This window comes from Rhinatrema bivittatum, chromosome 1, assembly GCF_901001135.1.
Source record: "Rhinatrema bivittatum chromosome 1, aRhiBiv1.1, whole genome shotgun sequence".
Taxonomy (NCBI): domain Eukaryota; kingdom Metazoa; phylum Chordata; class Amphibia; order Gymnophiona; family Rhinatrematidae; genus Rhinatrema; species Rhinatrema bivittatum.
In genome coordinates, this window is record NC_042615.1 from 18,564,575 (window position 1) to 18,586,838 (window position 22,264).

At 46.5% G+C, this 22,264-nt stretch overlaps 1 protein-coding gene across 1 annotated transcript in view; it reads left to right on the forward strand.

Moving 5' to 3' along the window:
• The window catches only part of HSPA4L (heat shock protein family A (Hsp70) member 4 like), a 626,705-nt gene that overhangs the window by 501,902 nt on the left and 102,539 nt on the right, over positions 1-22,264 (forward strand). The window contains exon 16 of the mRNA XM_029590014.1: positions 4,781-4,888. Coding sequence (XP_029445874.1) covers positions 4,781-4,888 — 108 coding nt within the window. The remainder of the gene's footprint in view (positions 1-4,780; positions 4,889-22,264) is intronic.

Genomic DNA, 22,264 nt, shown 5'->3' on the forward strand with positions numbered 1-22,264 from the left:
GGATCGCTGTTCCAGTACCTGAGGGTCTTCAGCCCTGCCGGGCATATCACCTCACTACTGCCACCTCTGGTGGTTCTACTAACCTGTCTAATAAAAGAATTATCTGTGTCTGTCTCAATACCCAAGCCTAGCCGGTGGTCCCTCTCAGGATATCCTCCTGGGGGCGCGGTCATCTGCCATCGGCGCAAGGATCCACCTATCTACATTCCTCTACAGCTGAGTGCCCTCTCCAAGCACTCCACTGGGAACAGATTGCTATTCCTTCCCCATCAGGAGTCTTCAGCAACAGATTCATAACAGATTGCAACTCCGCAGTCTATACCTTAACGGATTGTTAACTACTCCCTCTACAGGAGCTGAGCATATCAGATTGCTAACTCCTCCGTCCACAGGAGCAGATACATTACAGATTACTAACTCCTCCCTTCTTGAGGAGTAGAGCATAACAGATTGCTAACTCCTCCTTCCACAGGAGCCGATTCATAACAGGCTCGTCCACTGGCTTCTGACTTCGGTTCGTCCTCTGGCTTCTGACTTCGGCTAGTCCTCTGGCTTCTGACTTCAGCTTCTGTTCCTGGTCCGTGACTTCTACTTGCTCTCGGTGTTCAGTTTCGCTTCGTCCAGGAGGCCTCGCCTAAGCCCCGTGGCTCGGGTCCTCACAGGCTCCTCCTGGGGGAACCTCGGGCTTCCAGTGGGGAAGTTCCAGTTGGCCTCCTGACTTCAGCTTCGGTACTCCTCAGGATTCCTGGATTCCTCTTCAAGACTCTCTCACAGGAAACCGCCCGTAAGTCCAAGCGGCCTGGGTCCTCAAGGGCTCCTCCCGGGGGGATCTCGGCTTCCAGTGGCGAAGATTAAGAACATAAGAACATAAGAAATTGCCATGCTGGGTCAGACCAAGGGTCCATCAAGCCCAGCATCCTGTTTCCAACAGAGGCCAAACCAGGCCACAAGAACCTGGCAATTACCCAAACACCTAGAAGATCCCATGCTACTGATGCAATTAATAGCAGTGACTATTCCCTAAGTAAACTTGATTAATAGCAGTTAATGGACTTCTCTTCCAAGAACTTATCCAAACCTTTTTTGAACCCAGCTACACTAACTGCACTAACCACATCCTCTGGCAACAAATTCCAGAGATTTATTGTGCGTTGAGTGAAAAAGAATTTTCTCCGATTAGTCTTAAATGTGCTAATTGCTAACTTCATGGAATGCCCCCTAGTCCTTCTATTATTCGAAAGTGTAAATAACCGAGTCACATCTACTCGTTCAAGACCTCTCATGACCTTAAAGACCTCTATGATATCCCCCCTCAGCCGTCTCTTCTCCAAGCTGAACAGCCCTAACCTCTTCAGCCTTTCCTCATAGGGGAGCTGTTCCATCCCCTTTATCATTTTGGTTGCCCTTCTCTGTACCTTCTCCATTGCAACTATATCTTTTTTGAGATTCAACCGGTCTCCTGCCCCATACCGCCTCCCGGCTTCGACCTCCACTGTGGGTCCTCACACAGTGCGCCATCACCTGTCCGAACCAGCTCAAGGGTCCACGAAGACTAAATCCAACAGTTTGCAAGGCCACGGACCCGGCAGACGTGGCTGGCCTAAAGGCCATTCCAGGAATTTCCCAGCGTCTACAGCAGCAGCAGCTCTGCCTAGATGTCCTGACGGCGACAGTAGAGAGACTGGCCAACCGCCTGGACGCCATACCTGCGGCAGCCCCTCCTGCACTTGTTTCCTTGCCTGATTCCAGACCTGCGGCCCCATACAACTGCCTATGCCGCTCAGGTACTCAAGGGACGCGAAACAGTGTCGCGGATTCCTCAACCAGTGCTACATATGCTTTACCCTGCTGCCTTCTCAGTTTCTGACTGACCTAGTAAAAACCAACTATATCGTGTCCTTGCTTGACGGGAAGCCCCTGGCCTGGGCCTCCCCGTTGTGGGAACGTAAGGATCCCATTCTTGGAAATCTGGAACAGTTCGTTTCCGCCTTTCGACACATTTTTGACGAGCCTGCCCACCGACCTTCAGCGCTTGCCGAGTTACTTCAGTTACGTCAAGGGACCCGTTCCCTCACAGAGTACGCAGTTGAAATCCTTACGTTGGCCGCCGAACTGGACTGGAGGGACAACAGTCTACATGGGATATTCCTGGAAGGAATGTCCTCACATCTCAAGGACAAGTTAGCGGCAAGGGACCTTCCAGATGATCTGGATAGCTTGATCCACCTGGCAGGACGGGTCGACCGCCGAATCCAACATCGATTCCGAGAAGGGAAGTCCGGCCGTAGAACCGGTAACTCGGGGTCTACATTTCCTCAACCGGTACCCTCTCCTCCTGCTTCCACCAGCGCCCAACTGGTCGAACCCATGCCATTGGGACAAGGCCCGATCTCGCAAGAGGAAAGAAGATGTCGTCGCACTCAGGGTCTGTGCTTATACTGCGGCAACAAGGGGCACTTCCTAGCCCAGTGTCAGAGTGGCCAGGAAACACCAGAACCTAGTTCTCATCAGGGAGCTGATCCTAGGTAATACCGCTTCTGCCTCCCCATGTACTGTACTGGTTACCCCGGAAGTACCTTCGATACGCTGGCCTTAGTAGACTCCAGAGCAGGAGGGAATTTCATTCTCTTTGACCTGGTTCGGCAGGTACAGTTTACGGTCCAACCCTGACTTCCTCCACTCTGAGTTTCTTCGATCCATGGCACTCCTCTTTCGGGGAGCATCTCCACTTGCACCAAACCCTTGATTCTACTTACTGGTCTCTTACACTCTGAAGAGATCTCGTTTCTCATACTGGAGAGATCCATTCTTCTCACAGGACAAGCAGGATGGTAGTCCTCACATATGGGTGACATCATCAGGATGGAGCCCAATCACGAAAAACGTCTGATAAAGTTTCCAGAACTTTGACTGGCCCCTACTGGGCATGCCCAGCATGGCACTAACCCTGCAGCCAGCAGGGGTCCCCCTTCAGTCTTCTTTTTTCCGCGCAGCAGTAGCCTCGCGGTTTAGGAGCTCTGAAGAGATTCCTGACAGGAATTTTCCTCACGGAGTTAATTAAAATTAGATTGCCCCACAGGGGTCCCTCCTCTAACTTTTCTCAGGCCGCGGTACTCCGGTAAGTTTTTCACCATTTTTCGTCGATTACCGTCGAGTTTGGCCCTCGCGGCCTACTGGCCGTCGACCGTACTGCGGCTCGATTTTTTCTATGGCCATGGTGTCGGGGTTTCGTCGGTGCCCGGACTGTACTCGCACCATGTCTATCACAGACCTTCATGGAGTCTGTGTAATGTGTTTAGGCCGTGAGCATGATGTCCTGACTTATTTAGTTATTTATGTATTTATTTATTTATTTATTTATTTATTTAAAAACTCTTCTATACCATCGTTAAGTTGGAAAACCATCACAACGGTTTGCAAGGAATCTTACAAAGGAAAACACTTTAGTTGCCCTACAGCAGTTTCAATATGAATGTAAACAGGGAGAAGAGCAAAGGTTTTTCTAAAGCATTCAGAAAGCAGATAACAAAAAGGGAAAGCAGTCAACTGGTTTAGCAGCAATATTTCCCCAAGTAAACTCAGAATGATATTCTGTTTCAAAAGCAGGCAGAGATTAAGAAAATAATACTAGCAGCAATAATTAAACAAGCACGCATAGATCAAGAAATTCTATTTCAAATTCAGAGATTAAGAAAAATATTAAATGAAGCAAGAAAAGCTAGTTTATGTATTTATTTATATTTATTTACATGTACTTGCTTTCCACCTATAGCATACCAGCCATGCTAGGTGGATAACAATGAAACAAAATATAAAATAACTTCAAAAACAATATCAGAAACTTAATTCATAACATAATACAAAAATGCATACCCAGAAATTACATGTAAAGTTCACAAGTCCCAATTTATCTAACACTATTTGATAGACTTAGTTTTTGGGTACTTGCCAAGTTCTTATGGCCTGGATTGGCCACTGTTGGAGACAGGATGCTGGGCTTGATGGATCCTTGGTCTGACCCAGCATGGTATGATCTTATGTTCTTATCAAAAGCCTCCTTAAATAAAAGAGCCTTAAGCTGCGTCCGGAAAATAACAAGATCATGTAGTAATCGCATAGATTTGCCAGGCATTCCAAAGAATGGGGGCCCCTAGCACGATATCTTGTCTTGCATAAATGAACTTGTTTTACAGATGGTAAAGATAACAACTGTTTGCTAGCATAGCGAAGGTTCTGAGAGGGAACATAATAGTTAAATAAACTAGATAAATAAGAAGGCCCACCCATTTTTATGGCTTTGATTATCAAAACCAGGATTTTAAATTTGATTCTCTGCCTAAAGGGCAGCCAATGAAGGCATTGCAGTTTGTGCCCTTGTGTGGGAACACAGACGCCAAAATATGCAGATGCAGGACAATAAAAAATGTTTAGAAGGTGACAAGGAAAAAGAAATAAATACTTTTGTTAAATGCTCACCAAAGACAGGCCTGGAGAAGAACTGATCAAAGTTGTCAGGATATATATATGGGAAAGAGATATCTCTCCAATTACAGATGAGAGTTTCCATGGAACCAGCAAAGCCGAGTGTGAACAAGGCAGTGGGAGTAGATGAATTACAGCCTAGAATATTCTAATGGTAGTTTAGAAGTTTTAATATAATTTTGGTAAAATAACTTTAAAATGCTATTACATTCATTGCTTAGTATTTATCCTATGTGACAGCTGTCCAGTATTTTTTACATTTTTCTTCATCACTAATAATTACCAATATGATTTATAGGACTCATCTAAACTCATGTTAATGTTAGAGAATGTGGAACAATGGCTGTATGAAGATGGGGAGGACCAGTCAAAGCAAATATATTTGGAAAAGCTTCAGGAATTGAAGGTATGTTTTTGATTTCAGAATACTGTTATTTTTTCTTAAGTAACACTCTGAATACATTATTAACCAGACTTTTATCATGACTCAAAATGTTATGCTAAAAATTATTTGATCCCACAGCAACTCTTTGTAAAGTGTTTCTGTAAAAATTAAAGTCTTCCCCATAAATCCATGTTTATACATATGACCAATAATTTTGTTCTTAATAATAGCTTCCACCATATTACCCTGAACCAATGTAAGGCTTACCAGACTGTAGTTACTTGGGTCACTCCTAAAGTCTTTTTTTGAAAATTGCTGTTAATATTTGTTGCCCTCTAGTACTCAGTATGCATATGGAATTTCTATTCAGAGATTGTAGAGTACCATTTTCTGCAGAATATATATTTTACTGAATTCTATGGTTTCCTTAATATATAGTGCCATGCCACCACCATTTCTATCTGTTCCGTTATTTCGATATATTTATACTCTGGTATCACCATGTCCCATTGGTTATCCTTTTTCTACAAGGTTTCTGAGATACCAATTATGTCAATACCTTTAACTCCCATTTAATTTTTTTAAATTTTGCCATTTACAGACTTCTAAATATATTATTTTTATTCTTTTTCACAACCTGCTTACTAGCAATTGATTCAGATAATTTGGAAACAGCTTTTTCCTCCTCACTGTCAAGGCAATTTAATTTCCCTTTTTAAATGGTATCCTGTGGATATGCTGATGGAAACCCTATGGGAACCCTGTTGGCTATCCCTCTGAAGATATTGGAATCATGTTGGCTTTTCCCCATGATCTACTTTAAAAGCTGCTCTACCTCCTTTTTAGTTGTTAGCGCCAATAGTTAGATTCCATTTAGGTTAAGTTAGAGCCCATTCTATTAGAATAGGCTCCCCTCTTCTCAAAAGGTTTATCAGTTCCTAATGAATTTTAAGCCCTCTTCCTTGCACCACTGTCTCATTCATACATTGAGATTCCGGAGCTCAACCTGCCTCTGGAGTCCTGCATGTAAAACTGGGAATAATTCTAGGAATTCTATTCTAGAGGTGCTGGATTTTAATTTACTATCTAGAAGTCTAAATTTTGCCTCCAGAAACTTCCTCCTGCATCATCTGTGTCATTGGTACCCACGTGGAATATGACAGCTAACTCCTTCCCACCAGTCTAAAATCCTATCAAGGCAATGTATGAGGTCTGCTACCTTCACACCAGGTAGCTGGACTTTCATGTGATCCTTATGGCTATCAGCCATCCAGCTATCTATATTCCTAATGATCAGATTGCCAATAACACCAGTCCTATCCCTTCCCTTCCTGGATACATAGCCTTCAAGATGCATCCTTGATGTGAGAAGTGCCTGCCTTCTTGGTGTCCTTGCTGTTCCAAAGCAGCACAGAAGCTGCTAGATTGGAGGTGGGAATGCTCTACTATGACCCTGAACATCTCTTTTGTATAGTATATCTTTGCCTCAGCTCCTCCAAGTTAGCCACTCTAGCTTTCAAAGATTGTACTCATTCCCTGAATGCTAGGAGTTCTTTGCACTGTCTGCATGCATATACTTCTCCACAACACCCAGTCCAAAACACTGAATTACCCCTATTCTGCTGCTGGACTGTTGCCTGCATATTTCTTTCTTTAACTGTGAAAAGGATTGAAAATTTCCAAGCAATAAACCCAATATTTTATTGTATTTTGTCCTAAATCTCAGAAACACAAGAATTCTATTATCATTTAAGAGAGCAAAAGAGAAAATTAATACTGATTTAACTTTAGACATTAGAAATCCCTACAAGACAGGTGTCAAGCTACCCATCACAAAATTTAGTACTATATAAGAGAAAAAGGGAAGAGGAGGTGGATGGGTGTTGAGCTGGGGTAGAATAGGTGGGAAGAAAAGAAATCTAACGTTCAGTTTCTTAGTATCAAATTATATTAAGCCACAAGATAAGAGACTGAACAAAAAAAAAAGATGAAAGATATAATTTAAGAAAGAACTAGGCAGGTAAAGACTCCACAATAAGATAAAAAATCTAGGCAGAAAAAAAACAAACTAAATTCAAAATATATAATCAGACTACTGTAAAATATCTAAGACTTTATTCACCATTGGATGGGAATCAGACTTGTCCAAACTCTAATATAGCTGGACTTACCAACTACACAGTATCATAGAGATGCATTTTATAGAGGAAGAATAGGTGGTAAAATAGTTAAAGAAAAAAATAAAAGAATAAAAAGAAATAAGGGAAGAGTATGGTAGAGCATCTTCTATGAAAGTCCAAAGAAGGGCCTCCAAAATTGAGTGGGGTCTCCATCAAATGACTTATGAAGAGTGGCTGAAGGATCTTAATATGTATACTTGCAAGGTTCTTATGGCCTGGATTGGCCACTGTTGGAAACAGGATGCTGGGCTTGATGGACCCTTGGTCTGACCCAGTACGGCATGTTCTTATGTTCTTACCCTGGAAGAGAGGAGGTACAGAGGAGATATGATACAGACTTTCAGGATACCTGAAATGCTTCATGATGCACTAATTCAGTGCCAAGAAGTGCAAAGTCATGCATCTGGTGTGCAGTAATCCAAAAGAGCTGTATGTGATGGGGGGTAAAAGGCTGTTGTGCACGGAGCAAGTCTAGCGATCTGAAGACAGCAAAGCAATGTGACAAGGCAATAGCTAAAACCAAAAGAATGCTGGGCTACATTAAGGCCAGTTTGGGTGTGGCAGAGAAGGTAAATAGTGAACTAGCTGGGCATTGCAGACTTCTTGAGGCAGCCCCAGAACTAGCTGGGCATTGCAGACTTCTTGAGGCAGCTCCAGAGTGATTTCTCCTTCTGTTCCTGGGCAGATAAGACTCTTAATTTTTCTGTGGTGCTCTTCTGGGGTTAAAAAGACTCTTAACTTTCTGTGGTGCTCTTCTGGGGTTAAAAAGACTCTTAATTTTCTGTGGTGCTCTTCTGAGGTTAAAAAGACTCTTAATTTTCTGTGGTGCTCTTCTGAGGGAAAAAAGAAAAAAAAACCAAAAAAAAAACCCTGCTAGTTTTCTTTCACTATTCTTCTTATTAATTGCTTTGTGCTCCACTAATATCTGCTCCACTAATATCTGCTCTCTGAGAACTATCCAATGCAACTGTTGTAGAGCCTTTATTCTGAGGGAAAGCATCTGGAGACTTGGAGCTTGCCCGATCTGTGCACAGCTCTCTTCTTTGAAAACGGAGCTGACTGAGGTTAAAGCTCAATTAGCTTCAATTAAAAGAATTACACCCACATTGCATTACTCAGAAAATAATTCCCCAACACCAAAGAATAACCAGGAGTCAAGAAAAAGAAATACAGTAGACTCAGGTAGGATAACACATGTGTCCCACAGTCACCCATTCTTGACAGATGGGAAGCCAACAAGTATACCCCCCCACTCAATCAGGTCATCAAGTAAATCATTAAAAACCAGGATTACGGTGGGCTCTGGTAGAATTAGACCTGTAACAAGGAGACACACACAGTATCAAATGCAACAAGAACATAAAGCCCTCCCTATATTAACTGAAGAAATTCTAGAGAAAAACATTGACGTGTTACCAGAAAAGAGAAAAAAACAATGCATGCAGAATTTCAAGATCCATAACAGAATTTCAAGATCCATAACATTAACACGAAACTGTACTTAAACATATGCAACACTATATTTTATCCTGTTACCAGATTCTACCAAGTTCAATGTTATTTACTTACTTATTTACTTATTAACCTGCTTTTTAGTTATTAACTGGTTAACCATTTTATATACTTCTCTCAAATTAACTATTTATGTTCATTTATGTTTATTTATGTTTATTTATGTTTCATTATGTTTTCTCAAATTAACTATGTTCAATGTAAACCACTAAATGTTCAATGTAAACCGCTAAATGATCGTTTCCTTAGCGATAGTTATGGTTCCTTGTAAACCGGGGTGATATGTATACTATACAGGAACCCCGGTATATAAATTCTTTAAATAAATAAATAAATAACCAAAAGAAAAAGCTAATTGAGATGGATAACTCTGTCATCAATGGTACAACTGCAAAAGGAAAGAGTAAAGTGAATAACAAATCTCAACTAAAGTCTCATAAGGAGTACTGGAAAAGCAATAACCGTAAAGAGAGTACCTGGAAAGCTATGACTACAAATGCTCATAGTTTGGGAAATAAAATCCCAGATCTGCAGGCCCTAATGACAGAGGCAGAACTGGACATCGTTGCTATCACAGAGACATGGTTCACAGAATCTCATGAATGGGATACAGCAATACCAGGCTATAACTTGTTAAGGAAGGACAGAGTGGATAGAAAAGGGGGAGGTGTGGCTCTTTATGTCCGAAATAATATCCAAGCATCTGAGCTGCAAGGAAGTTGGGGCAAGGAAGAAGAACTATGGGTTGACCTAAAAACAGATGATGGAGCATCCATTTATATTGGAGTGGTTTACAGGCCTCCAAACCAAAAGGAAGAGCTGGACAGAGATCTGGTTGAAGACATCCATAAGATAGGTAAGAAAGGGGAAGTGGTGATCGTTGGTGACTTTAATATGCCAGATGTAGACTGGAAAATCCCATCTGCAGAATCTAAAACCAGTAGAGCAATAGTGGATGCCATGCAAGTATCTCTGTTCAAACAAATGGTATTGAAACCCACGAGAGAAGGAACTATTCTCGACTTAGTGCTCAATAATGGAGATATCGTCTCTGATGTCAAGGTGGGCGCCCACCTCAGCACCAGTGATCATCAAACGGTATGGTTTAATATCACTAAAAGAATATGGAAAAGAAGCACAAAGACCAGAGTTTTACAGTTCAAAAACACAGACTTTGAGGAAATGGGGAAGTACCTAGAGGAAGAACTAAATGGATGGGAAAATGAGAGAGATGTGGATCAGCAGTGGACCAATCTAAAAGGAGCAATCGCCAAGGCAACTGCTCTATATGTTAGAAATGTAAAGAAAAGCAAAAGAAAAATGAAACCTATCTGGTTCTCAAAGGAGGTGGCTGACAAAATTAAAGCTAAAAGAACTGCATACAAGAAATACAAAAGATCCCAAAGGGAGGAGCACAAAGAAGAATATCTGATTCAACTGAGGGAGACTAAGAAATTAATCAAGTTGGCAAAAAGTCAAGCGGAAGAGAGGATTGCCAAGGAGATAAAATATGGTGACAAAACATTTTTCAGATACATCAGCGAAAAGAGAAAAGTCCAAAGTGGTATAGTGAAATTGAAAGGTGGAAATGATCAATGTGTGGAGAGAGACGAAGAAATGGCAGAAATATTAAACGAATACTTCAGCTCTGTGTTCACTAAAGAAGACCCTGGAGAAGGACCATCTCTACACAACAAGAAACTGGAGGGAAGCGGAACAGAGGAAAATCCATTTACAGTAGATAATGTATGGGAAGAGCTAAAGAATCTGAAAGTGGACAAAGCCATGGGGCCTGATGGGATTCATCCAAGGATACTGAGGGAGCTCAGAGATGTGCTGGCGGGACCGCTGTGCAACCTGTTCAATAGATCCCTAGAAACGGGAGTGGTGCCGAGTGATTGGAGAAGAGCGGTGGTGGTCCCGCTTCACAAGAGTGGGAACAGAGAGGAGGCTGGTAACTACAGACCGGTTAGCCTCACTTCGGTGGTGGGAAAAGTAATGGAGTCACTGTTGAAAGAGAGAATAGTGAACTATCTACAGTCGGGAGATTTGATGGACCAGAGGCAGCATGGATTCACCAGAGGAAGATCCTGTCAGACAAACCTGATTGACTTTTTTGACTGGGTAACCAAGGAATTGGATCGAGGAAGAGCGCTCGATATCATATACTTGGATTTCAGCAAAGCTTTTGATACGGTTCCGCACAGGAGACTGGTGAATAAAACGAGAAGCTTGGGAGTGAGTGCCGAGGTGGTGACCTGGATTGCAAATTGGTTGACGGACAGAAGACAATGTGTGATGGTAAATGGAACCTTCTCTGAAGAGAGAGCGGTTTTAAGTGGTGTACCGCAAGGATCGGTGTTGGGACCGGTCCTGTTCAATATCTTTGTGAGCGACATTGCGGACGGGATAGAAGGTAAGGTTTGTCTTTTTGCGGATGACACAAAGATCTGCAACAGAGTGGACACACCGGAAGGAGTGGAGAGAATGAGACGAGATCTAAGGAAACTGGAAGATTGGTCGAAGATATGGCAGCTGAGATTCAATGCCAAGAAGTGCAAAGTCATGCATATGGGGAGTGGAAATCCGAATGAACTGTATTCGATGGGCGGGGAAAGGCTGATGTGCACGGAGCAGGAGAGGGACCTTGGGGTGATGGTGTCTAATGATCTGAAATCGGCAAAACAATGCGACAAGGCGATAGCTAAAGCCAGAAGAATGCTGGGCTGCATAGAGAGAGGAATATCGAGTAAGAAAAGGGAAGTGATTATTCCCTTGTACAGGTCCTTGGTGAGGCCTCACCTGGAGTACTGTGTTCAGTTCTGGAGACCGTATCTTCAAAAAGACAAAGACAAGATGGAGGCGGTACAGAGAAGGGCGACCAGGAAGGTGGAGGATCTTCATCGGATGACGTACGAGGAGAGATTGAAGAATCTAAATATGTACACCCTGGAGGAAAGGAGGAGCAGAGGTGACATGATACAGACTTTCAGATACTTGAAAGGTGTTAATGATCAAAAGACAACGACAAACCTTTTCTGTAGGAAAAAAATCACCAGAACCAGGGGTCACGATTTGAAGCTCCAGGGAGGAAGATTCAGAACCAATGTCAGGAAGTATTTCTTCACGGAGAGGGTGGTGGATGCCTGGAATGCCCTTCCTGAGGATGTGGTGAAGACCAGAACTGTGAAGGACTTCAAAGGGGCGTGGGATAAACACTGTGGATCCATAAAGTCAAGAGGCCGCCAATGAAGAGTGGGTGACTCACCAGAATGAGGGCTACTGCCTGGAGTCAATACCCTTATTAAATAAACATACACATGCTTACTGTGACTCCAACATCGCTCTAAGCTTCAACAGCAAGAGGAAATGTGAAAAAAAGGTTCGCACTCACAAAGAGGGGAGTAGCTGGCTTGTTACGGCGGTTACTACCCCAAATCAAATAAGTCTGATACTTCACTTTCAATGCATATACAGCATAGTTCTCTGATTCAACGGCAGGGGAGAAGAAAAACCAATACTTCACACATCCAGCAGAGCTCTCTGCTTCAACGGCAGGGGAGAAAATGAGGGTTCGCACTCACAAAACGGGGAGTAGCTGGCTTGTTATGGCGGTTACTACCCCAAACCAAATGTGCCTGATACTTCACTTTCGATGCACATCCAGCATGGCTCTCTGCTTCAACGGCATGGGAGAAGACTGATACTTCACGCGTATCCAGCATAGCTCCCTGCTTCAACGGCAGGGGAGAAGAAAAACAACCATTAAGGGCTGTATAACATAGGCTGGGTAAAACAAATAAGCATGGGTGTAGCTTGCTTATTGCGGCGGCTACTACCCCTAACTAATCAAGCTAGATATTTCACTTGGATGCAGCTCCATCACTGCTCTCTACATTAAAACTGGGGGTGGAAGGGAAATAGAACCAAGAGCTAAGAGAAACAGATAAGTATGAGAGAAAAAATGTGTGAAGCTTGCTGGGCAGACTGGATGGGCCATTTGGTCTTCTTCTGCCGTCATTTCTATGTTTCTATGTTTCTATATGTTTCTATGAATAACCAGTAAGAAAAAGAAGGTGATAAACCAGTGATGGCTAACCTATGACACGCGTGTCAGAGGTGACACGCCGAGTCGTTTTGGCTGACACGCGCAGCGTTTCAAGGACTATCAGGAATTTTTTTTTTTTTTTATTGGCTGCGCCGAGCCTTTTCTTTTTCAGCTGCGCCGACCCTTTAAAATGTGTTTTTTAGTTTCCCCCTACCCTCCACCAATGCCCCCGGGCGCAGGGAGGCTCATGCATCGCAGCGATGAGGCTCAAGACAAAGATCGCGTTCAAACGCGCTGATGCTCCTCCTTCCTGCCCGTGCGGCCCCGAAAGTAAACGTTGCCGGAGCCGCGTGGGCAGGAAGGAGGAAGAGAATCAGCGCGTGCAGAAGAGGAGGAGCCGCCGCGGGTCGCTGCGAATCCCAAGTCGCAGTGGCCCAAGAAGAGGAAGAGGCCCGGTAGCAGGGCTGCCGTGGCCCGAGAAGATCAGGGCCGCTGCAGAGCCCAACCTGCGGCGACCCGCGAAGAGGAGGCCCAGAGGTGAGAGAGAGGCTGAGGGCCCGTAGAGTGCGTGTATGAGGTGAGTTGAGAGAGAGGACCTGAATGTTTGCAGAGACAGCATGTGAGAGCCTCTGTGTGTGTGTGTGAGAGAGAGAGAGAGAGAGCATGTGCCAGTGAGAGCCTGTGTGTATGAATGATTGTATGAGAGAGAGCATGTGCCAGTGAGAGCCTGTGTGTATGAATGATTGTATGAGAGAGAGCGTGTGCCAGTGAGAGCCTGTGTGTATGAATGATTGTATGAGAGAGAGCATTTGCCAGTGAGAGCCTGTGTGTATGAATGATTGTATGAGAGAGAGCATGTGCCAGTGAGAGCCTATGTGTATGAATGATTGTATGAGAGAGAGCATGTGCCAGTGAGAGCCTGTGTGTATGAATGATTGTATGAGAGACAGCATGTGCCAGTGAGAGCCTGTGTGTGTGTATGAATGATTGTATGAGAGAGAGCATGTGCCAGTGAGAGCCTGTGTGTGTGAGAAAGAGAAATGCATGTGAGAATGAGAACCTGACTGTGTGTTTGAGGGAAGAAGATGGAGAAAAAAGAAACAGAAAAAAAGACAATATAAAAGGAATTGGCAAAAAAATAAGAAAGGGAAGGTGAAAAAAAAGCCTGTGACCAACCAATTAGAAAACTAAGATCAGACAGCAAAGGCAAAAAAAAAAAAATTTACTTTTTAGTGATTGGCACATGTAATCTTTGGGAATGTGCAAGAGTAGCACTTTCTCTACGGATCTCACAATGTACGAGATCAGCATGGAGAAAGTGGAAGCCCACGGGGCCTGCACAGAGGAGGCAGCAGAATGGACTTCAGTGTCAGTTGTTGCGATCCCGGTCGCCAGGCTAGCGACCGGGCCCTTACCTCCATGCCGGGGGTCCCGGGTCCGCCGCGCTCCGCTGCAGTTTCGGGCCTGGTCGGCCGCGTGGCAGCGGCGTCTCCCTCGTGGAGACGCCGTCGAGCCCGATTCTGACTCCTCCCCTCTGCCGGGTACGCGCGCGCGCGCGAAGGGGTGGCTCTTGAAGGTCCAGCACCCGGAAGTGCTGAACCGCCCCCTTTCTGACGTCGGAGCTCAGCTGGCTATTTAAGGCAGCCTCAGTTTCTGGTTCCCTGCCTTGCAACGAGGTCGCTCTTTTTGAGTGCTTAGTTGCGTTCCTGGATTCAGCTTGCTTGTTCCACTGCTTGTTCCTGCTTGTTCTTGTGATTGCTCCTGTGATCCTTGCCTTGTTCCGTTCCTGCTTGTTCCAGTTCCCGCTCCGTTGAATCCACTCCTGCTTGACTCTTCTCGTCTGCCGCCAGCCTTGACCCTCGGATTCCTGCTTGACTCTTCTCGTCTGCCGCCAGCCTTGACCCTCGGATTCCTGCTTGACTCTTCTCGTCTGCCGCCAGCCTTGACCCTCGGATTCCTGCTTGACTCTTCTCGTCTGCCGCCAGCCTCGACCCTCGGATTTCTGCTTGACTCTTCTCGTCTGCCACCAGCCTTGACCCTCAGACTTCTGCTCGACTCTTCTCGTCCTCGGCCAGCCTTGTACACCGGTTCTCCTAAGTCCCAGCGACCCGGACCCCTACGGGCTCCTCCTGGGGGGGGTCTCGGGTTTCCAGGGCGAAGACTCTCTACTCCACGCCTGATCCATACCGCCTCCCGGCTCTCTTGCCACCGTCTGGACCCCATCGTTCAGACAGCCGGGCCAAGGGTTCACTAAACAGACTCTCCCATAACAGTTTGCAAGGCCATGGACCCGGCGGAGACTCCCGGTCTACAGGCCATCCCGGGAATGGCCCAAAGAATCCAGCAGCAGCAGCAATGTATAGAAGTTTTGGCTGCCACTGTGGATCGACTGGCGAGTCGCTTGGATGCTCAACCTGTGGACGTAGTGGTACCACCACCACCTCCAGCCGCTGTACCTCACCCGTCCGTACAGACCCAACTTCCGGCTCCCACGCGTTACTCGGGGGATGCCAAGACTTGTAGGGCCTTCTTGAATCAGTGCTTCATTCGCTTTACTTTGCTTCCGGGACAATTTCCTTCCGATGCGGTCAAAGTGGCCTACATTTTGTCCCTGCTGGACGGAAAGGCCATGATATGGGCCTCGCCGCTATGGGAACACCAAGATGCCATACTCCAGAATCTGCAACGGTTCGTGGACCATTTCAAACAAACCTTCGATGAACCAGCACGACAGACTACCGCTACTACGGAAATTCTACAATTAAGACAAGGGTCTCGCTCGTTAGCAGACTACGCTATTGAATTTCGCACTCTGGCCATGGAGCTGGGGTGGCAAGATGACTGTTTGCGAGGCATATTCTTGGAGGGCCTCGCAAGTCGTATCAAGGACGAACTGATGACACGGGATATTCCCACTACACTGAATGAGGTGATAGATTTGGCCGGGAGAATCGATCGGCGGCTGCAGCAGCGTGCTAAGGAGGGCCGTCCGCCTCGACGACCGGTTTCCTTGGCGCCAACCTTTTCAAGGTCTCTCTCCTCACCTCACAAGCCACAGTCTACTCCCACTCACAATTCTTCTGAGGAACCCATGCAAATTGGGCGAACGCCGTTAACCGAGGAAGAAAGAAGACGACGGCGCACTTTAGGATTATGCTTGTACTGTGGTACCAGGGGTCACTTGCTGGCTCAGTGCCCTGCAAGGCCGGAAAAACGCTTGAACCTAGGGAAGAGGGAGGAGGTCTCTCTAGGTTGCCTTAATCCTGCTCCTCAATGTACGGTACCTGTTACCCTGCAGTACTCAGGGGGTTCCTTTCAGACTCTAGCCTTTATCGATTCTGGAGCTGGGGGAAACTTTATTTTAAAAGACTTGGTTTGTCAACTGGGGCTTCCTACAATACCCCGGAAGCCTCCACTCCGAGTCACCTCTATCCAGGGGACTCCATTGTCGGGAGACATCTCGGAGGTCACGGAACCTATCACACTTCAGACTGGGATACTCCATACCGAAAGACTCTCCTTTATGCTGCTAGAGAAATCTGTGCACCCAATAGTACTTGGGCTTCCTTGGTTGCAACTGCATGCTCCACTTATTCACTGGGACTCTCTTCAAATCGCTCAGTGGAGCTCCTATTGCTTCCAAAACTGTTTGGAGTCGCCTCTGAAATCGACTCTTCCGCTCTGTCAAACTCTTTTGGAACTACCAGCTCAGTATCAAAGCTTTGCGGACGTATTCTCTAAACAGAAGGCGGAACTTCTTCCAGCTCATCGTCCCTTCGATTGTGCCATTGATCTACTTCCAGATTCAATCCCTCCGCGAGGCAGGGTTTACCCCCTGTCTATACCTGAGACGCAAGCGATGTCGGAATATGTGTCTGAAAATCTAGCCAAGGGCTTTATTCGGCCATCTCACTCCCCAGCGGGGGCGGGGTTTTTCTTTGTGGCCAAAAAAGACGGTACCCTCAGGCCATGTATTGATTACCGAGGGTTGAATACTATCACTAAAAAGGATCGCTATCCGCTTCCTCTCATTCCTGAACTTTTAGACAGACTTCAGGGTGCTAAAGTTTTCACAAAACTGGACTTACGTGGAGCCTACAACCTCGTCCGGATTCGTCCCGGGGACGAGTGGAAGACAGCTTTCAACACCCGGGACGGTCATTATGAATATCTAGTAATGCCGTTCGGATTATGTAACGCTCCAGCTGTCTTCCAGAACTTAATGAATGAGGTACTGCGAGAGATGCTCCACTCCTTTGTCATCGTTTATCTCGACGATGTTTTGATCTACTCTCCAGACCTCGTCTCTCATCGCCATCACGTTAAACGTGTCTTGCACGCATTAAGAGACAATCATTTATATGCCAAACTCGAAAAATGTCTGTTTGAGTGCGAAACACTTCCTTTCTTGGGATACATCATTTCTTCCTCTGGCTTTCAAATGGATCCGGAGAAGGTTGCAGCTATCACCAATTGGCCTCAACCAGTGGGTTTAAAGGCCCTGCAGCGATTTCTCGGTTTCGCCAACTTTTACAGACACTTTATTCCACACTATTCCCAAAAGGTGGCTCCCCTCACGGCACTCACCCGCAAGGGCGCCAACACTCACGCTTGGTCTGTCTCAGCTTGCCTCGCCTTTGAAGAGTTAAAAAAGGCCTTCCTACAGGACTCTTGTTTACGCCATGCAGATCCACAGCATCCTTTCATTGTTGAGGTTGACGCCTCCACTTTGGCAGTAGGGGCCGTTCTCAGTCAACACGATGCTTCTGGCAAATTGATGCCTTGCTCTTACTTTTCAAGGAAATTCTCTCCAGCGGAGTGCAATTACGGCATCGGCGACAAAGAACTCCTTGCTATTAAGCTCGCTTTCGAAGAATGGAGACATTGGCTTGAGGGAGCCAACCATCCAGTGACGGTGTATACTGATCATAAAAATTTACAATACTTGGCTCAGGCTCAACGATTGAACCCTCGCCAAGCAAGGTGGTCATTGTTCTTCAGTCGCTTCAATTTCATTCTTAAGTATCGCCCCGCTGACAAGAATGTTCGGGCAGACGCTCTATCTCGCAATTCCCAGCCTGAGGAGGAGGAGCCTCTGCAACATATTGTGGATCCCGCAAGTATTCAATTAAATTTCACTCCGCTAGACCCTTCCTTTAAGACTCCTGTGCCTTTAAGACTTCGTAGGAAAGTTCTATGTTGGGGTCATGATTCTTTAACTGGTGGGCATGCAGGAGTACAAAGAACACTTGACCTGATAGCCCGCTTTTATTGGTGGCCTGGACTACGAAGAGATGTCTCTCTCTATGTTAGCTCCTGTCCTATCTGCGCACTACAGAAACCATTAACCGGTCCCCGAAGAGGCTTGTTACAACCATTACCAGTTCCTATGGAACCGTGGACGCACATTGCTACAGACTTTCTGGTAGAGCTTCCACCTTCTCAAGGCAAGACTGTGGTCTGGGTCACTGTGGACCGGTTTTCTAAAATGGCCCACTTTGTGCCCTTACCTAAACTTCCCTCCGCCACGGAATTGGCTTTGTTGTTTGTTCATCATATATTCCGCATTCATGGTCTACCTATGGATATAGTTTCCGATCGGGGACCCCAGTTCACCGCTAGATATTGGAGAGCCTTGTGCAAAAAATTCAAGGTACAATTAAGTTTCTCTACTGCATTTCACCCACAAAGTAACGGCCAAACAGAACGCATGAACCGTTCCTTGAAGTCGTTCCTGAGAACGTTTATCAACCAAAAGCAAGACAATTGGGTGGATCTTCTACCTTGGGCGGAATTCGCCTACAACAATCAAGTACACACCGCAACTGGAAGATCCCCCTTCCAAATTGTATACGGCAAGCTGCTCAAACCACCCTTGCCGCTACCGGTTCCAGTCTCATCGCCCGCCGCTCAGGCAGTTGCGGATCAACTGGGTGCGCTTTGGGATTCTACACAGCACCGGCTCCGAAGGGTGGCACTCTCATCTAAGCGGTTTGCCGACCGCCATCGAACAGCAGCACCACAGTTCCTCCCAGGGGACAAAGTCTGGCTCAGCACTAAACACCTTCATCTCCGACAACCCTCGAAGAAGTTGGCACCCAAGTTCTGCGGACCCTTCCGCGTCGCAGAAAGAGTGGGCATGGTATCTTACCGATTACGATTACCCTCTTCGCTGCGTATCCACAACGTCTTTCACGTTTCTCTACTGAAGCCAGTTATACTTTCTAAATTTCACCCTAGGCCACAGGACTCTTCTCCAGCACCTACTGCAGAAGATCCCACCTTCCAAGTACGTGAGGTATTGGACACTCGTTTTGTGAACAGACGTTGGGAATATTTGCTAGCGTGGGAGGGGTGTGGCGACGAGGACAATACTTGGGAGCCAGCTCGTAACATCTTAGATAAGTCTCTTCTGCGTCAGTTCCACCTGGATCATCCTGACAAGCCTGGACCTTTAAAGAGGGGGCCTAAACGGGGGGGGTACTGTTGCGATCCCAGTCGCCAGGCTAGCGACCGGGCCCTTACCTCCATGCCGGGGGTCCCGGGTCCGCCGCGCTCCGCTGCAGTTTCGGGCCTGGTCGGCCGCGTGGCAGCGGCGTCTCCCTCGTGGAGACGCCGTCGAGCCCGATTCTGACTCCTCCCCTCTGCCGGGTACGCGCGCGCGCGCGAAGGGGTGGCTCTTGAAGGTCCAGCACCCGGAAGTGCTGAACCGCCCCCTTTCTGACGTCGGAGCTCAGCTGGCTATTTAAGGCAGCCTCAGTTTCTGGTTCCCTGCCTTGCAACGAGGTCGCTCTTTTTGAGTGCTTAGTTGCGTTCCTGGATTCAGCTTGCTTGTTCCACTGCTTGTTCCTGCTTGTTCTTGTGATTGCTCCTGTGATCCTTGCCTTGTTCCGTTCCTGCTTGTTCCAGTTCCCGCTCCGTTGAATCCACTCCTGCTTGACTCTTCTCGTCTGCCGCCAGCCTTGACCCTCGGATTCCTGCTTGACTCTTCTCGTCTGCCGCCAGCCTTGACCCTCGGATTCCTGCTTGACTCTTCTCGTCTGCCGCCAGCCTCGACCCTCGGATTTCTGCTTGACTCTTCTCGTCTGCCACCAGCCTTGACCCTCAGACTTCTGCTCGACTCTTCTCGTCCTCGGCCAGCCTTGTACACCGGTTCTCCTAAGTCCCAGCGACCCGGACCCCTACGGGCTCCTCCTGGGGGGGTCTCGGGTTTCCAGGGCGAAGACTCTCTACTCCACGCCTGATCCATACCGCCTCCCGGCTCTCTTGCCACCGTCTGGACCCCATCGTTCAGACAGCCGGGCCAAGGGTTCACTAAACAGACTCTCCCATAACAGTCAGTAGCAGCAATCGTCACCTCCGCAATAGCCACGCGGCAGCAGTGACAGTGGCAGCAGAGGAATGAGAGAGGTTCCGAGGTTGCTGGCAAAAGAAAGCGAGGGGGGGTCTGCCTTTAGTGTGTGAATGTGAATGAATGGGACTCTGCCTGGGGGTGTATGTGTGTGAATGCATAGGTGCCTGCCTGGGGGTCTGTATGTGTGAGAATGAATGTGTGCATGCCTGGGGGATGAGGAGGGAGTGGTGTGAAAATGAATGGGAGCCAATAAAAGAAACCGAAGTGTACGAAATACCAACCTTCAATTGAAGATTTAGCCAATGAAATTCAGCAACAAAAAAGTCACTAAGCAGGTAAGGTAAAGAATTATTTGTTTTTGCTTTATTAATAAATACAGTATATATATTAAAATTATAACTTTGTTATTGATTAGAGCTACAAACATCACAAAATTATGGATTTTTCTAGAAGTGACACACCACCCGAGTTATGCTCGGTTTTTTTATGAATTTTAACACACTGAGCTCAAAAGGTTGGCCATCACTGTGATAAACCCTTTGTACAGGTCCTTGGTGAGGCTTCATCTGGAGTATTATGTTCAGTTCTGGAGACTGTATCTTAAAAGGGACAGAAACAGGATGGAGGCAGTCCAGAGAAGGACAAACAAACAAAATAGTGGTGGGGGGGGGAGGGTCTCCATCTCTCAGCATTATTATCCTCTCAGCATTCATCCCTCCAGCACTCACCCAGCGTGATCAGCAATCATCCTCTCAGCATTCATCCCTCCAGCACTCACCCAGCGTGATCAGCAATCATCCTGTCAGCATTCATCCCTCCAGCACTCACCCGGCGTGATCAGCAATCATCCTGTCAGCATTCATCCCTCCAGCACTCACCCAGCATGATCAGCAATCATCCTCTCAGCATTCATCCCTCCAGCACTCACCCAGCATGATCAGCAATCATCCTCTCAGCATTCATCCCTCCAGCACTCACCCAGCGTGATCAGCAATCATCCTCTTAGCATTCATCCCTCCAGCACTCACCCAGCGTGATCAGCAATCATCCTCTCAGCATTCATCCCTCCAGCACTCACCCAGCGTGATCAGCAATCATCCTCTCAGCATTCATCCCTCCAGCACTCACCCAGCGTGATCAGCAATCATCCTCTCAGCATTCATCCCTCCAGCACTCATCCAGCGTGATCAGCAATCATCCTCTCAGTATTCATCCCTCCAGCACTCACCCAGCTTGATCCAGCAGTTGTCAGCCATTCCAGCATTCATCAAACCTCCCTACGCAATCATCTAACTCACTCAAACTCTCAACCAATCTTCTCTAATACAACAGTTCAGAATGACACCGAGATTTCCGATCCCGATTCTTCAACACAACCTACTCACCACAGGAAAAACCACTATGCTACACAGATCTTGCAACTACACAGCCCTCATCCCAATTATGATTTCACCTCTTACCCAATTACTAGGCCCAACACTATTCTCCCTTACGCTATTCAATGCACAATCTCTCACTAAAAAATCCCTAATTCTCAATGACTATCTCTTAGACTCCAATCCAGACATTTGTGCCATAACAGAAACCTGGCTCAAACCAACGGATATTGCAATAATAAATCAACTCCCCACCCACCTCTATGACTTCTTCTCCCTCCCTCGTCTCAAAAAAAGGGGAGGGGGCATTCTTTTGGCAGCCAAAAAAGATCTGAAATTTTCCCAACTCTCAGCAAAATCGGATTCTAAACTAGAAATAGGACTTTTCAAAACAGCCCAACTCCAAGTCTTACTCGTCTATGCCCCTCCGGGCCTTCTGGATTCAGATGCCTCCCCCATTGTAGAAACAATTACAACACACTTGAATTTGGAATCCCCGGCTATAATTTAAGGAGATTTTAATTTACATGTCGACAACCCTACGCTCACCACCAATTGCGAGGCTTTACTCACTGTTCTCTCAGCCATGGGCTTTAAGCAGATCATCAACAAGCCCACCCATAAAGCTGGCCACACCTTGGACCTCATCTTTGTAAATGCAGGGATCAATTACACCTCCCCCCCTTCTTGCACTCTGGTCCCATGGTCAGATCACTCACTAATCACCGCCACTTTCACTCTGACACAATTCAGGAAAAATCTCCCTTCGAAATCCTCATTTCTCTACAGAAGACCCTGCTCTTCCGACGACCTCAGCAACCAGCTCGCTTCAGAGCTTCCTCACATTAACCTCTCTGACCCTAACTCAGCTATCCTCTCCTGGAGCAATATCACGGAGGCAGTAGCAAACAAACTATGTCCTCTCTC